General features: G+C 40.8%; 1 protein-coding gene across 1 annotated transcript in view; it reads right to left on the bottom strand.

Annotated features, from left to right (window-relative positions):
* Positions 1-16,867, bottom strand: part of erfl3 (Ets2 repressor factor like 3) — a 73,216-nt gene extending 56,349 nt beyond the window's left edge. Inside the window, exon 1 of the mRNA XM_004550884.4 lies at positions 16,175-16,867. Within this exon, the coding sequence (XP_004550941.2) occupies positions 16,175-16,196 (22 nt within the window). The 5' untranslated portion in view covers positions 16,197-16,867. The remainder of the gene's footprint in view (positions 1-16,174) is intronic.
* Between the last annotated feature and the right edge of the window lie 796 nt (positions 16,868-17,663).

Below are 17,663 nucleotides of genomic sequence, written 5' to 3'. Positions count from 1 at the left end.
TACTATATGGTTCCAGCCACCCTTCTAAACAATAGCAGCTGATCTACACTGCTACGCAATGAGCTCAGCTGTAAACACACAGCTGCCCTGCACTGGCAGAGAGCAGTCCTCTTCAGTCTTGCACATCCTTTGCACCAACAGCACACAAAACCAGACTAATGCATAATGTAAGGTCAATCTCAGACTTATACTTGGTTTCATTAAGGCTTTCCTGAGTGACACATATGGGATTGTGTTCCCCATTTAACCTACAGTGTGATTCAGCTGGGCTGTCAGACCAACGCAGAGAGGCAGGGATAGTGAATGCAGTGGAAGTAACACTATCCCACTGCTTAAATTGTAAAACAGATAATATGTGAATAATGGTTACTGAAGTGCTGCAGAAGTTAGAATATATCATTATTGTGATATAAAAGGGTTGTATTTATTATGTTCAATTTAAATTATCACCTGAAATGCACTGATGGTGAGACTTTGATACCAATAATGATGATTGTGTTAATTAATAATATTTTTCTTTAAGGGGAAGCAAAGACCAGCTCTTTGTCAAAAGTGTCTTTGATTATTTGCGAGCAAAAAGGTTATTCACACCAAGATAAATATCTGCCCTGATATCATAAATTATCTTTTTTTTGGTGGGGGACAAAGAAGATCTAACCTATCCTACTGGTCTTACATCTGCTTTAACATTTAAAATCACTTAATACTAGCAGTAACCTAAGCCCTAACGCAGCAATGGTAATATAGTGATGTGAACACATTACATTTACACTCTGAAAATTTTACATTAGATAACATAATAAAGTAACATTACTCTGTCTTTGATATAACGTTATAGACAGGTTAGTAAAGTTCCATTACATTGTTGTATTTACATTGTACCATGATGATTTATGATTTTCAGAAAAGTCTCTGCCTGGTCTTTGAAATCATAGAGCAACACTGTCACACTATCACCAGTTGGTAATGTTACAACGTAGCGAAACAAAGACCAAATGCAATTACATCATCTGTTTGTGCACACCTGGGAAAAAAAATTAATATTCAATCAATGGTAAGTTAACTAAAGTGCGACAGGCTGTTAAGTGTTGGTAAAATGTGCTGTCACTGTGATATCCTGCTTGCCCTGTGGTCCTACACTAATTTAATCAAGTGCTCTTCTCTCTCTAAATGCACTGAAGTAAACATCTAATCCTGACACTAAACCCTCTATCCTGGTGTTGTTTAGAAGCTGCTTGGATTCCACATTATAATATTATCAACACAAGAAATCTTGATTTAGCTGATAGCTTATCATCCAGCAAGGCAGCTGATACAATGCAAATAAAATTATTGCTAACTGGATGGTGTATTTAGAACTGGGATATGTGGGGTGAATTAATTGAAAACAATTCCATGTCAGTTACCATTTACTCAAAGTAGTTTTGTTTGCTGCTCCTGCTCTCTAATTTACAACTTGTTGACAGGTTACACGGGGACAGGAAAGTCATTCGAAGGAACATTTATTAAAAGCTTTAACACAAATACGAGCCAGAATGACAGCAGAAAGTGGGCGTTAGAACAAGGACCGGGTCTGGACAGCATGATAAAGTCGCATGTTATTCATACATAATAAAGTAAATGTTCTTCTTCCGCCAGAAAAATTGTTATAAATATTTATCAACAGTGAGCTTACCCACTTCATACACTGGTGATGTGAAAACCAGCTACAATAGATATACTTATTAGTGGATGTTTCAAGATTTGTACTTTTTTTTTCTTGGCAAACTGCAAATTTAAAAAAAAATCACAGGTGTGAGGAGACACAGAAAGAAGACTATAAGAGGAAGGAAGTGAAAAACGAGAAATGAATGAGTGATGGGGAAGGAAGTTCACAGAGATAAAAGACTGATTGGAAGAGAGAAAGAGAGCACGATGAACTTTCTCCCGTCAGTTAGTATACTGTTATGTAAGAGCTGAGTGTACACACACCGATTACCTCCGCTCGGTAGGACTCATAACATGAGGCGCAATCTCCCTGTTTGTGCTTGTATGTGGCGTGTGTGTGGGTGTAGGGATGAGAGTGTGAGCATACAGTGGTGATACCTCTCAGTTACATGTCACGCACCCAGACCTGAATTCACATATTGTACCAATGGCATACATGAAATCTATTGTCCTGAGCGCTCAAATGGCTCTGATCATCCATCCAGGCTGTAAGGTGGCACTGGGGGTTTCCCATGAAGCGACAGCTGCACTGGCTTCTGGTTACACCTCCACAGCATACAACAGACCAAACTCAATGTATTTACACAGTCTCTGTGTTATAAAATATGAATAACCGGAGGGAAATAACTGCAATAGTTTAAAAGCTAGTAAAAAGTTTAGAGGGATATCTCAACCACACGAGCCTGCAATTTTTGCTGGTGAGCAGCCATAAGCTACAGAGTGATGCGTGATGAGTGAATCGCTTTATATGTGACACCTGAAAACAGCTGCACAAGTCACAAGTCAACTTGAAGCAAATAATCCCATACTGGGGCAAAATATTGATAGTCACCATCTGATGACAAACTTTACATCAATTGGACCTGAACCATAGACACTAAAAAACACAGATGTAGCTTTCTGGATGGGAAAATGAAACTAACGAAGTGCTTAAAGCAACATTCGTTCCGAAGGCCACCAGATGGCAACAGCTGTGGTAGCAAAAAGATTTGTGGTCCTACAGAAGGCCCATAAACCTCTGTAGGACCAGAAGTCACTCAGCAGTGGCTCATTCATACAGAATAAAAACTTAAATCTATCTATGGTCACCCCATGTGTCAAAAAGACGGATTAGTATCTTGCTCACTGGTTGAGGATCAATCATAAGTCATTAGCCAATGAAAAAGCGATTTTATAGTCAAACTTTCCTGTTCACATCCAGGCAGAAAAGCTCATCTCAAAGGCTTCAAAAGAGGACTTCACAAACCAATGGGTGACATCGCGGTCACTGCATCCATCTTTTATACTGTCTATGACCCAAATCTAGAAAAACTGAAACTTTCACAAATTAATAGCCAAATATTAGTATTGACCAATTTTGAAAATAGATGGTATTTAACAATGTCCATGGCTGATATTTTTCTATTGTGTCATATGACTTCTGCTCTGGCGAAATGTTGAAAAACAGCATTTTCAAGTATGAAAAAATAATCTTTTGAAAAATGAAAATAAAAACAAAATGAACATAAGCAAAGAGAAAACAAATCAGTTTAGCAAAATCATCTACTTTCAAATCACTCATCAGAATTTAAATTTACAGAAAAAAATCTTACAGTTAATCTGTTTTCATCCTTTCATCCATCCATCCATCCAGTCTTTCTTTCTTTCTTGTCATTCTAGTTGTTTATTCTACCTCTTATATTAATCATGCTGTTTGTTCAGGTTTTAAATCTTTATATTTTATACGAGTGTATTGTATTTTTTATTATCATTAATTAATTGTGGTCTGTGAAATATTGTGTAATTACATTACACAAATAAAGTGTATTATTATTATTATTATTATTATTATTATTATTATTGTTCTTGTATCATTAAGGCTATTAGACAAATCTGTAACAACCAAGAAATTCACAATCGGTTCATTCCTGCAAACAAGTTTACTTCAAAACACCGACATCAGTGAGTCACACGCATGCACGGATCCCACGTTCCCACACACACCTCTGCACTCTGCCTCCACTCACAACTAACCTAAGGGAAAGAGTGTACCTTAGCACAGACCCTGGCTAATTCCTGGGCCAGACAAACACAATAAACCTACTAACATGACGCCTACACTCACGGTGAGGATACTTGCTGGGGGCTAGCTGGAGAAAATGTATGAGACTACAAAGACCCTAGTGTGAGTATGGGTAAAAGCAGTTCACTTAATTTACAGTAACAGCACCTCTAATTCATTTTCTACGGTCTTTCTCTAGCCTGCAGTCATGAGTGTAATATTTTGATTGGCATCTCTCAGCAAGCTGTTGATGCTGCACTTAGGTCTTGTTTCCAAGGCAACATGTATACAAAGCATTACTATTTACCACAAATGCACATGCTAGCAGCTGCAAACCAGACATGAAATGTTACTGAGAATATGCAAATAAAATCTGCTTGTCTACATCCACAACATTGATTTGCTGCTCAAGATTTATGTTGCCATTGCTCAAGTTATTACTGTTATTAATGTGATATGGCCAATAACTAAGGTCCCAACACTTGAAGGTAGATTAGCTTTTAATTAGTCACACATGTAGCTTGATTGAATTCCCACATCATTCTCTTAATGATCTCTTACTGAAGATGAAGCACCTTTAGCCCACATTATTATCTATCTTCACACCTGTGGTAGCCCCTGTTTAGCTCACTGCCTTTTACTGCATTCTTTGAAGCTTTAAAAATCCCTCTGCTGCTTTTGATTCATTCTTCCCTACTTTCATTTTCCCTCTCATCCTGTGACTAGTCAGGGGATCTAGCTCACTGTTCTCAAAACCTTTAATCTGCTAAACCAACAATCACTGCGTATATGTACAGTATTAGTATAGTATGTGTGTACGCCCACCCGCATGCAACTGCATGCCTGTTACGTAATTTCCCTGGGCCACATCTGATGCTAAAAATGGACGTGCATAAAACTATTGTGACCTAGGGCAGGACTACTGTATGGAGGTGCTGCAGCACACACAGAATACAGTGAGAGCTGAGCCTGCTGCTTAACAGTTAACCACAAATTTAAGTCTCAGAACCATTTCCTCAACTAAAAATCCAACTTTGGTATTGTTAAATAATAGATTATTACTCAATTAAGATTTGTACGAATGAAATACTAACTATTTTGCAGTATATACCAAAGGAATCATATTTAAACATTTCAATCCTTCTGGATATTTGTAAATTAAAGATAAAAATTGCATTAGGCAATCATTATTTAAACTCTATACTCATGAATAGACAAAATGCTTGTTGTGGTTTTGTCAAGGCAGTTAAATGTACTGGCCACCAGCAGAGCAGTGAAAAGTATCAAAAGAGTATTATTTAAAACTTATAAAATTCCTCAGCTAATTCTCTTCAACGGGATGAACATTATGGCACACATAATCCTAACTAACCAGGTAGTATAACAATATGATAAGAACAAGGGACTCTACAAAATGCGGATGAAGAAAAGCAACCAGAGCAGCTCTAAAAGAACTTGTAACTGAGAAAGTAGCTGTGTCTGCTGTTCACAAGTTTTAAAAATGAGACCGCTTCTGTGAAGGGCGCTCACAGCAGGAAGCTCCTCCTTATTCTTTTGTCTTTTAATCCCAGAAGCAGCTTCTTCCACCTTAACAGCAGGCATAAATGACTGCATCTGTATGATGACAGAGTGGCAGTGAGCAAAGCGACAACTGCAGAGGGTATATTGGCACCTTTAGCCTTATGACAGACTAGTGACCTGTTCAGGGCGTGCATTGACTCTTACCCAATGACAGCTAGGATAATTTCAAGCCCTCTCCCGTGATCCTGACATGGTAAGCAGTTAAGAATATGGATGAATGGATTAAAATATTAAAAATCTTTCTCCATATATAGTATATTCTATATACTCTTGACATAGGAATCAGCCACTGTAAACATTTATAAAGACTCACTTAAGCAAAAAATAATATAGTGTCAAACCCCAGAGTGTGAAAAAATATATACATAGTTATACATATTTCTGGTCATACTAGACAACACTAACTACAAGGTAACTGAAAAACTGATGTAGCATAAACCTCTGTAAAGTAGAGAATGTGCACCTCACTTCTCAGGTCAATGCTAAGTCTATAAGAGCATACCTGCATGGTCAAGAGGCAGTCACATGCACGTGTCTGCTCAGCAGTGCAGCTTAATGTTAATAAAAATAAGGTTTTCCAAGTGGCTGTCTTGCACAACAGTGCTGTTAAAATTATATAAATTGGAATTAAAAAAAAAAAAAAAATCACTGTTCTTGAGTAACTGTGATGTTTCTCCAGCATTAATAATTCACTCAAATGTCAACTAACCAACAGCGCAACTATCTAAAAAGTTTGAGTGTATGTTTGGGTCGCTTAAAGAGTGGAGAGTGGTAGACCATACAAGACTGGCTAGCGCACACTTATGGACAAACCCCCTGGGAAATGTGTGATGAATCTGTGTGTGTGTGTGTGTGTGTGTGTGTGTGTGTGTGTGTGTGTGTGTGTGTGTGTGTGTGTGTGTAGCACTGATGGTCATCTCCATCATTAAAGTTTTATCATTCTGCTTTCCTATAAATACCTTTCCAATGATCCAATGTATTATTCAGTTTCTTTTAGGCTGGCCTACACAGATACACAGGCGGAGGACCAGACACACAAAACACACACTTGGAGAGCCCAGAAAAAGCCAGCGTCCTGCAGCGAGGAAGTCTCATGAACATTTAAGAAGGTGGGCAAAAAAAGTCCGATTTCTCTCCAGCCGAGAGCAAAATCCAACACATTTTATTCTGCTCACACATCTTGGGAGAAATTCAGTACTGTGCGTGTGTTTATGTGTACAACATATGTGTTTAACTTGGACTTGACTTTGAGCTCCTTCTTTGAATTTTCAGGCTGATTCATGAAGGTGAACATTAGTCACAACCTATTTCAGATACATTTTGACCGTGACAGACAGTTTTTATATATTACACGAGCCATGTTGGCAGACAGCTGAGCTGTATCTACTTATCTGGTAAATCAGTGGTGTCCAGTGAAAGAAAAAGAGACAGTGTAGGGTGACATGAAGCAGGAGAGAGGAGGAGAAAGCTAATGGAAGTGGAGCTGCCACTGGGGTATTAACCCATGGATTGGTGACACAGAAATGAAAGTGAGAGGGAAGAAAGGATGGTGGGATGGGAGGGTCAATCGATGCCTAAAAAGGTTTTACTCCCCTACAGGGACATGTGCATGTGTGTCTGTTCGAAATGAAAACATTCTCTTTCTCTCTCTCTCCTGGACATACACACACTTTACAGAGTGACCCCATCTGGCTGAAAAGTCAGAAGTCAGGCTAAAGAGTGGGATTCAGCAGCAGTCCTTTGATTTAGGGTATATTAGCATTAATGGGTCTAATTTTTGTCTGATACAGTGAATCATTGTGTTTCTAAATCTTGTCCATAAGAGAAAGTTGTCTAAAAGACAACATCAGATTAAACAGAAACTGCTGATAAAAGATAGACAATAGCCTCGTGCCACAAAAAGATCTTGCTACTATTACCGGATACATTTGCCTAGCAATTATGGGGTGTTTGCATGTACACACCTGCAAAAAGCTAATGTGAACTATTTGCCTGTGCTCACAGTGTTAACCCTCTCAGACTCAAATTAAACTTTTTGTTGCTAATGCACAACCAAGTCCTGCAGTGGTACTTCTGAGTAAAAAAAAACTCATAAAATATGTATGTGGGGTAATCAGGTAGTTCATTTTTAACTGTTGCAAATCGGCAACGCCTGCCTCGAGAGGGTTAAAAGAGGAGATTTTAAATCTGAAATATAATTAACAATGCTCACACAGAGGAAATCTTTCTATTAAGAGCAGTTTTTATTCCATTCAAATGCACAATGTTTACCTACGGTTAAACTACTGCTGTCAAAATACACATAACTTTCCCGCTCACATGCTTACTCTATGATGAGTTGGCTCAAAGTGCAAAATAAGCTCTGACGTACAAAGCAGAACAGGTCTGAACATGGAGGAAGACAGACAGAGAGAGCCAGCAGAGCGAATAGACAGACAGGAGAAAGAGGAAAGACTGGTTGAAAAGAAAACTCTAAATGTGATCTTGCATTCCTTACATGGGGTGAAGGGAAGGAAGGAGAAGCGAGGAAAAAAGAGGGAGGAAGGGGGAAGGGAAAGGTTGGTTGGTAGAGGAGGAGGGTGACAAGAGAGAAAGTTTAACTTGGCGCCAGACAGCATTTCAAAACCCGGCTGACAGCCAACCAAACAGGCATGGGCACACACACACACACACACACACACACACACACACACACACACACACACACACACACACACACACACACACACACAGCATCAGCACTGCAAGTGGCACAGAAGTCCTTTTGGTGACTTCCCATCATCCAGAATTAGATCAGATATTTGCCCTCTACCCCTGCTCCCTGGGTCCAGCACAGAGGCAGATTCCCAGATAAAAATAGCCAGGGGAACTATTCAAACACTGCTGCCTTTCTGCAGGGAGTGTCTGCTGACTGCACTGGACTTAAGAGGTTAGAGAGGGGTTAGGAGCTCTACTCAGCACCTCCCTGAATCAGAGGACAGTGGTACAGTCCGGTCGGTGCCACACTTACACACAAGCTTTTTCACACATTAGAATCAGGCCAAGACATTGTGGAAAACTGCTCTTTCTCAAATGTCGTGCACAGCACGAGGTACTTTCTCACTACTGGAAATACTCTGGTTTGGGCAAAGTTGCTGCCTGGTTAGAGCGTGCAGGAGGCAGGAACCATGGTGCCCACTTCCTCACTGTGAATACACCAGACAGTTACTTGGCACTGTTCTCACGCAGGGACAGTCGGATATGACAGGTTGATGATTTCAACCCTCTGCTGTTAAAATATTTTTTGGCTTCAGAAAGCTGATAAAAAAAAAAAAAGTCTTTAAAATCAGGAAACAAAAGGAACAGTCTAAATGGCATGCATCAAAAATTATTTATACTAATTCCTTTTTTAAAAAAAAAAGTCCTTTATTCTCTTCTTTATTTATACTCTTCTCTAAAGGTTGGGGATGGGGCTAGGGGTGTGGTTATCACTGATGATGACTTAGGGTTTTAAGATCAGGGTATTGACAAGAACTAGGGGCAGTTAAAGGTTTTGTCGAACTCATTTTATAGCTATAATGACATGACATATGTGCAGGTACTAAGGTGGGAGACTGCATCAGCAGGTTAGAAAACTGTTTAGTGTCCAATCCCAAAGGGGGTGTGGACAGAGGGCTAGACTAGTCAGAACCAAAAATACTAGTTGGTTATTTTATTAATGTATAACACCAGCTTAGAAGTATCAGCTACCTGTTACTTCTAAGATGTCACAATGTCGCCGGTACTAACTCTTCCTCTCTCTCTCTCTCTGCATGATGGGAAGTTGAAAACAAGCAAGATGTATAATAAGACGGGATGACAGCCATATGAACAAGCACAGTACAGTTCTGCAGTAGTACTTAGATTTAGAAAATGGGCTTCAATGCATCTGTGAAGATGGCACACAAACACACACACCTCTAGAGTTCAACTGTTGCCAGATATATCACTTTTTATGCTTCTGTGACTGAAACGCTAAAAAGGCCGAGTTCTCGCACATATGTCAGATGCAGTCTAGACCTACAAATTGCCATTATTCTACATGATGAAAAACAGAGGTTAAAAAACAGCATATTATTAAACATACTTTACCATACAGCTAACAGTTGCTGAACACATACATAACTGTTTGAATAAACACATTCACCTTACATGCAAGACCCACATACTGCATGAATTCCACATAGTTCTGATTGTTTTAAAGCTGTCCTGTTGTTATGAACCCGCTTGGTATGAAAATTAGCAGCCACATTGTGCGCTGACCCCTTTATGCCAAGATGCCCCCAGCAGAACCACTGTTATTGGGGTTAATCTAGATTACCAGTATAGATTACAACACCCCTGAGGCCGAGCCCAACAAAAACAGCAACCAATGGGTGCAGCTCTGTCAACAGAGGATTGCAACAAACTACTCTGTGTTAATATATGTGTGCAGCAGGCCAGGCAGTTGTGGTGTGGTTAGAGGAGGTAATGGATGAAGGAAGAGGTAGCTAACTGACTAAGTGCTGTCACAGTGTTGACACCTTACACCCTGATTATACTCCAACTAGTGGAGAGGTGACAAGACAGGCTCAAACTTAAAGGACAGGTCATTGTATCGTGAGGATCCAAAATAAAACCTCTCATCTGGAAGGATCAGAGGAATAGAGTTACCTGGTTTTCACACAGGCGTGTGTGTGTGTGTGTGTGTGTGTGTGTGTGTGTGTGTGTGTGTGTGTGTGTATGGCATCAGACTCGGCTCAGTTTCAGTGGCGCCGCCGTCACCAAAAAGCCGTTACATACACCCACAAGTGCCGCTGTACAAGCTTTGTTCAACAAGTAATACCTTTACTGAGCTGGCCATCCAGAAACCTTCATGTACACACTTCATATTCTTCTACAACAACATGCCATTCTGTACCTCGCACCGAGTCAACTCCACAGCTCCGTAAACTCCCCGTATTACATTACAATGCACATGCATGCACAAACGCAGGCAGCTGCTGAACAGTGCAGGTCAACCCATGCACACCAACACACCCCTCTGCATTCTCAACATGTATTTTGATACCCATTTGAAAAGGGACCCTTGTCTGTGTGTATGTGGATCTGCAGCTAGCTTTAAAATAGAGTACAACTACTCTCATAGAATAACAGACACATAGTATCCTTATGAGGCACTGAAAATATCTCTACATCATCATCACTGTGTTCAGGAGAAGCTTGAAGAGATAGTAAGTGTTGTGTTTTCCCCTCATGTGTAATGCAACACAGCCGGCAACTATTAACCTTCTAAGCAGGAATGTGGGAGGTCCAAGAATTCCGATAAAAAGCAGCAGCGAGTACGAGTGTTTGTGTATGTTACACACATGTTCTTCAAAAGTGTTACACTTATCTGTCAACAGTTCATCCCATTCAGACATGCAGACCCACCCCATTACCACCTCTGACCAATAACCAATAAAGCCAATACCAGGGTCATACAGTGACCCCAGCCAGTGATCTCGTAGTAAAACTAGGCTCAGATTGCTACTGCAGACAAACGCACACGGCCTGAAGACACGCTTACTTAAGTTGCAGGGGTTTTCTATATAAACTTAAAAGTTCTTTAAGAGTGAAACCAAGATGCAAGAAGTTTTCTTTTTATTGTGCCACTAAAACAAAATAGCAACACTTACAAAAGATATGAAATATTAGAATACTAGATTACCATATTTATAAAGGTGCACTTGAGGAGGGTGTAAAAAATTCACAGGGGTAAAATACTGCACAGAAAGTGTAATCTGTAAGAATCTGTACAATAAAATAAACTGTTTTGGGTTTTCTCCTGGTTCAAAATGGGTCTTTTGGGTGGGGGCGCTGACAAAGCACGTAAGTGATTGGTATATATAATCTCAAGGCAAAAACACTGTGTTACCTATCTTAAAAGATATCTATGGATCTTCTTGTGATTTCTGACTGTTTGATAAACAAAAAATGTGTTTTATGCTTGATTAAATTAAGCCCACTTTATGCAAGCACTTAAAAATACATTTAACTGCATACCCAAACATAAGATCTGAAACAAATGGTGCCCAGGGTATGTAGTGCCTTTGTGAATTCGCTCTGTCCTCCTCCGCACACTACAGGACTAGATGGTCAGATGTGAGGTTAATGTGTGGGTCTCTGAGGCGGGGGTGGGTGGGCACGGGGGTGAATGTGCTGAGAGTGGTGCTGGACAGCGGTCAGAGGCGTTCGAACTATCAAGGGTAATGCAGCCTTGTTGGCTGCTGTCTCTCTCTGGTCTCCCTGGTCAAGGGCGGCACAGGACTAATGATGGGGAGGTCCATTAGTGTCGACTGGCTGAGCACATTGTTCCCTTTGGTGAAATTCCTGGCTAAATACAGACATTTGAAGACGACCCCCCCACCCCACCCCCGCAGCACACACACACCAGAAGTCATTTGTCAACTACAAAGCATGATATTAAAACTTTTACAATAAAAAAAGAGTGTGACACAGAAGAAGCTGCAAGTGCATTAGAAACATCTTGCTTAGAAAATCAACCTATTACTGATTGTAAAACAAGCAATATAAGCAATACATTAAGCTTGGGATGAACACTTTTTCATACAGAGAGAAATACGCCAACCATGAAGTGGCATATTTAATGACTAGCCTCATGTTATGGATGGGTCCGTTTACACGTTTTGTGGGCTGAGGTTTTGCCAACTTTTCTGCATCTTTCTCCTGCCATATGATGACATTTGAGCCACACTTTGAAAGAATATTTAACTCTCTGTGGCACCTCAGTGTTTGCTCGGAACTAAAGGAGCATGTGGACCTGAAAATAGGTATCGATCCCAGCTTTGGCAAATGGATTACAATGGAAGTGTTATTTGTCAGAAGTTCAGAGTAAGTGTTAAAATATATGTAACATTGGTGTCTCAATAAACACACAAACCAAAGCTTCCTGATTCTTCTTGGGTTGACAAATTTGACCACACAGATAAAGAATGAAACTGCAGACACTTCCAGTTTATTTTTATTTTACTGGAGTTAGTTTTGAAAGCATAAAATATAGGTCAAGTTATTTATTTATTTATATTTTCTAAAGACTTCTTTTTTTTAAATTTTATGTATTTCTGTTCATTTCTTGTGCTGCACAGATACATTAGAATAGAATAGAATAGAATAGCCTTTATTGTCATTGTACAGAGTACAACGAAATTGGAGTGCCACTCCCTTAGTGCAAGATTCAATAATAAATATAAATGTAAAATATAAAAAGTACAATAAAAGGGATAAAGGGCTGCATAAAATTTTGGTCCACTATTGTTTTACTAACTTTAGCTTAATAGTTTCTAAACTATTTCTAAGAAGTTGTAAGTTCACACAATCAAAGTCAATTCTCTGCAGATTTACAAGCCTTTTCACATGAACAATTACCATGATACGACACCTTTGGAAAGTATGCTTCCTGAGCCTGATCACAGTAGGGCTCTGTCCCATAAAGCAGGCTGTAAAACTGTACTGGATAGTAGGAGGTAGTGGTTTTGCTGTGGTCAGCACTGCAAGGGAGTTTTCACAGATAAGGCTAATCGCTGTGCTTATCATCACAGCAGTAGTTGAGATTGAAAAGCATATGCTAGCAATCACACATGTGAACCCACACAGGGAGGGATGGCGAAATATCCACTCTCAAATCATTGGTCACAAACAGCCCTTTTGTCTCCAGTCCTGCCATATCAAACTCCAGGGAAACAAGGAGAAGAATAAAACAGTCACATTTAAAACTGGTGACAAACAGGTCAAAATGTCCAAATTTACTTCACTTTTCTCTCTCACACACACACACATTTCACAGGCATGCTGAAGTGCGGTCTCTTCGTGTGTCAAAAGCACCTCCAAACTATGAGCTGCTCCCCACCATTATTATCATAAAGAGAGGTCTCCAGCCCCACAAGTCCACACACAATCACTCTCAGGCCCTGCCCCACTCCCACCATTGTCCCACACTCCACTCACACATACACACACGCACAATGGCCACTCCAGAGCCAAGGGTCCCACTATGCAATCCTGTCACACAAGGACACAAACCAGTCCTTATCACATCAGAGAGGGAAACGAATGATAGTGGCTCAAAAGTGGAGGAAAATAGGTGAGATACAAAAGCTAGAGTTCAGATTATGTGGTGAGTGTGCAGATAACATATTAGGGAGTTATTATTTTGTTTCTGTAAGCTCTTATCACCCAAGCTTAATCAATCATTAGCACACCCTCCAAGGGCCACACAAAGATAGATTAATGATGTGTGTACATACCACCTCACTGCTGACTAATGCAACCTGAAGAAAACTTGGAATGCTTGCAGCCAATCCCCCCAGACTACATCAAGCACTAACAAAGACCAGGTAAACAGCAGTGATTATGATTAAATGGGGATACTTTCCAAAACAGTAATCCTATCATGTATTCAGCTTAATAAAGCGGGCGTAGAAAACAAAAGCGTAAAGGAAGTGCTGGAGAGAAAAGAACGTAAGCTCTACAGAGGCAGAACTTATCATATGGGACATAAATCCCACATCAAACAGTCCCAGGAATGAATGATTACATTTTTCATCCCACACATTACCCACGGACTGCTGTTGGCTCCTTCCACATCCAACAAAAGAGTTAAGGGTTAAAGCGCCGATCACGAACGGCAGCAACAACAGGAGATCAGACAGATCAAGAGAGCGGCACAGATTAGCCAGTTCAATAATTCAACTATTTAAAGGTGCTGTTATAGGATAAGATTTGCTGTTACATAATGACTTTGAGATGACGTGCATATAATTATAAACTACGGCTGAAATGATTAAGCAGCAGTATGAATCAAATTTGTGAAATCTGTGATGAATATCATGAGGAACAGACAACTTTTTCAAATTTTAAGTAATGCAAAACCTTAATGTTGAGCTTATTATGAAAAAGAAATTGTAGTCTTTTGATTTTTCACCTTAGGAACATTATTCTATTTAAATACCGATTCTTTTTTTTTTATTTCCTCAAGCTTAAAGACATCTGTTGTTTATCATATATGTTAAAAAAAGGTGGAGTAAAATGCACAGACTTCTGTTATGTAAGGTAACACAGACAGTTTGCCTTAACTACATGTACAACAGTAATGTTTACATGTGCAGCCAACCTCCTAAAGCAAAAAAACCCCAACAAAACAAAACACTGATATTTGCTTAAAATGTTAACGAAATTAAGAAAATACGAGTGGTCATTTACAGACTGCCTCACCATCGGTGCACTCAAATGCAAAATAACACTGGTGGGATGTCTGTGTATGCTTTGGATCATGTCATGCAAAAGAGCCACAGTTAACCTTTTACTGAACAGATAGCAAACACAAACACACACAAGCAGCATACATCAAACCTATAACCTAAACCCAATCAATTTTTACTGCCTTCCCACATGGGCTCAGGCTATCTGCTGCCACACAAGCATGCATTTCCTTGTCATAAAAGGGCTACTTGTGGTGGGATGTGGTGTGATGTCACGGCAGCCTACTCAGGCTGCTGCAGGGAGTGTGTGTTTTTGAGTGAACGTGTGTGTGTGTGTGTAGGAATGTGGAGGGTAAAGGGGCTGATGGTGGGGGAAGGGGTCCCGAGTGGGAAGTGTCCTGCACTGCTTGACATGCCCCCACGCCAAATGCTTAGAAAGTCACCACATTGTTCTGGCAGCAGAGCACACTTATTAAAGATGCAGATACACGCTTATTATTAAAATTATTTAATAATAAGTGTTTGTTTCTAAAGCTTGGACAAGGCATCAGATTATTTGCTTACTATTCGTAAGTTATGAGACTACTCAGGCTCTAGTTCCTTGTTATTGCTGTCTTTTCAGTCTATTTGGTGCGGGCATTTTGATTTAAGCATAACAATACTAAGATAAAAATCGTGCAAAACGCTAAACACTGCAGTATAATTGACTGAGATATACTTTCAGATGTTATCCACTCTCTCTTGAACCTCAAATCTCTTCACTTTTGCTGAAACAAATAGTAGCTTTGTGAATGGAGAAAGAATAGTTTAAGGCACACACTTTATGGCTAGTCCTCAAATAATAAAATGCATAGATGGCACACGAGTGTACTTCCACTTCCTCTTTTGTGCAGAGAAAAAAAATTCACTGGCTTCAATAGAGAAAGGGAGCAACAAGAACAAACTTATGCAAGCATTTCAGGAATTAGACAAACAGACACCCATACAGACCTCAGCTGACTGCTGGGAATCCCCCCCAACACACACACACACACACACACACACACACACACACACACACACACACACACACACACACTCCTCACTTCAAACACCGTGACAGACCTGACAATGCTCCTTACTGAGTTAATATCACGTTGCTACGAGCATACCTGCCTTCATCCAATCACCTGAACACTGCTCCCTCACCATCTCGTAGAGATTGTGCTTCTAGGATTTTTACTGAGCTCTCTGAAAGTTTCTGGATGGAGAAATCAGGTTGTCTGGGTGACACGGAGGATGTCGCTTTCACCACTGTACAGTAGTTTAACCACTTCCTCTTAAAACTGGAGTACAGTACTAACCTGGACCAGATTGCTATTACTTATCAAGCGAAACCACTGGCTGCTGCGCCGCTCATGAGAAACGAGTCAAATCAACAGGTTTTCATTTGTGGCTTTCAGGCTGGAAGCGGGTGGTTAACTGTCTTGCCTTGTTAGTCAATCAGCTATGTGCCGGTAGTTACTGTGGAGCTTTGCAGACTACAGCCTCTGGAAGTAAAAAAAGAAACAATAAAATAACCGTAATAAGGGGAGAGGCGAAAGCTTACCAGTATCTCCAGGTGTTTTCATTCTTTCCGCTTTAGCTCTTCGGCAGGACAGCTAAAGTTTGCTAAACTGGGAAAATTCCACAAAGCTGCTTGTGGAAAGAAAAGTCAGTCTTTCGGCCTCTTCCTCCCGCTCTGCTTTCCAATCTCGTCAAGAACTCGCTGAAGATACGAGGCAAACTTTTACAGCTTCAGCTCCAGCGGCTCTCTCTATTCGTTAAGCCGCCGCCGGGCACTCTCTCCCCCCCAACCTCTATCTCTCGGTGCGGTCCTAAACCAGCTATCTCACAAGTAGGACTCGCTTTATGCCCGCACCTCGTCGGTCCTCTCGTCCCGTAACTCGCAGCCTCAAATCTGCTCAAGTAAGACGGTCAACCGTCCCGACTCGAGCCAGGCGAAAAGTGTCGTTCTCTTCTCTTCCAACAACTTCTTTCGCTAACTGTCCGGTAGCTGTTTACTCCGTCTCAACCGCATCTTCGTCGCTGTTTGACATTTCTCCGCCGCGAACCCGCCTTACTTCTCTGACAGAAATTAACGTTAAAAAGGAACCTCTCTTTCTTCACGGACTTTTTCAGTCTTCCACTCACTCTCGCACCACTCGGCGCTCACTCTCTCCTCCCCCCGTGCCTCTCTCCGTCCTCGGAGTGTCGTGTTTCGCTCGTTCTCTTCTTTAGCGGGGCCCGCCCACACTGACGGGGGACGAGGAGGGAGGGAGGAGGGGGGGGGGGGGGGCAAACGTGGCGAGTCACGCCCCCACTCACCACGAGCCGGGACCCGGGCTGGCGTCACTGCAGCACGCGGCGTTGCCTGGGAGACCGTTACAGCGCGCCGCTGCCGTGGTGACTTCACGTCGAATCTTGCGGATAGAGAGAGGCGCGAGAGCGGCTTGACTCGCAGCGTTCATTTACGTCAGTCAGGTATCAATTATGCCTCTTCCTATGAGGATAGATACACTTATTAAAGTAGAAAAACAACAAGAAAACGTCAGTTAGTGATTAATGCTGACATCAGGGGGCATATACTCATCTTTTTTCGCATGTTTTACGAAGTGAAACAAATTTTTAATCAGCGGTGGCTAACATATTCAGAAAAATAGAGCAAAAACAAGTTATGTACAGACACACTCGATTCTCACCTGCTTATTATTTCCATGGAGAATACAGCCTATCTATAAGATAACTCAGTCACTATAGTGACAAAAAGTTTTGTGAGGCATTAATATAGTAGATTATATCTACAAGAACATTTAATTGAGGGGAAAGGTTTGCATAATTGAAACGAGTATTATACACAGGTAATTGAAAAGGCATACAAAACCTTTATGAAGGTGTTGCTCTGTGTTCCACATAATTTTGAGTGTATAGCCATCCATCTCCGGGGGTGGGTGGGGTTTGGAGCCTATCCCAGTTGCCACAGGGTACACACTGGACAGGTAGCACAGGTAGCCATACACAAGTTGCTTCTTCACTGTGGGAGGAAACCAGCAATGCAT

The sequence above is a fragment of the Maylandia zebra genome, linkage group LG11 (genome assembly GCF_041146795.1).
Source record: "Maylandia zebra isolate NMK-2024a linkage group LG11, Mzebra_GT3a, whole genome shotgun sequence".
In the NCBI taxonomy this organism is placed as follows: Eukaryota; Metazoa; Chordata; class Actinopteri; order Cichliformes; family Cichlidae; genus Maylandia; species Maylandia zebra.
This window is presented reverse-complemented; position numbering and strand designations above follow the sequence as displayed.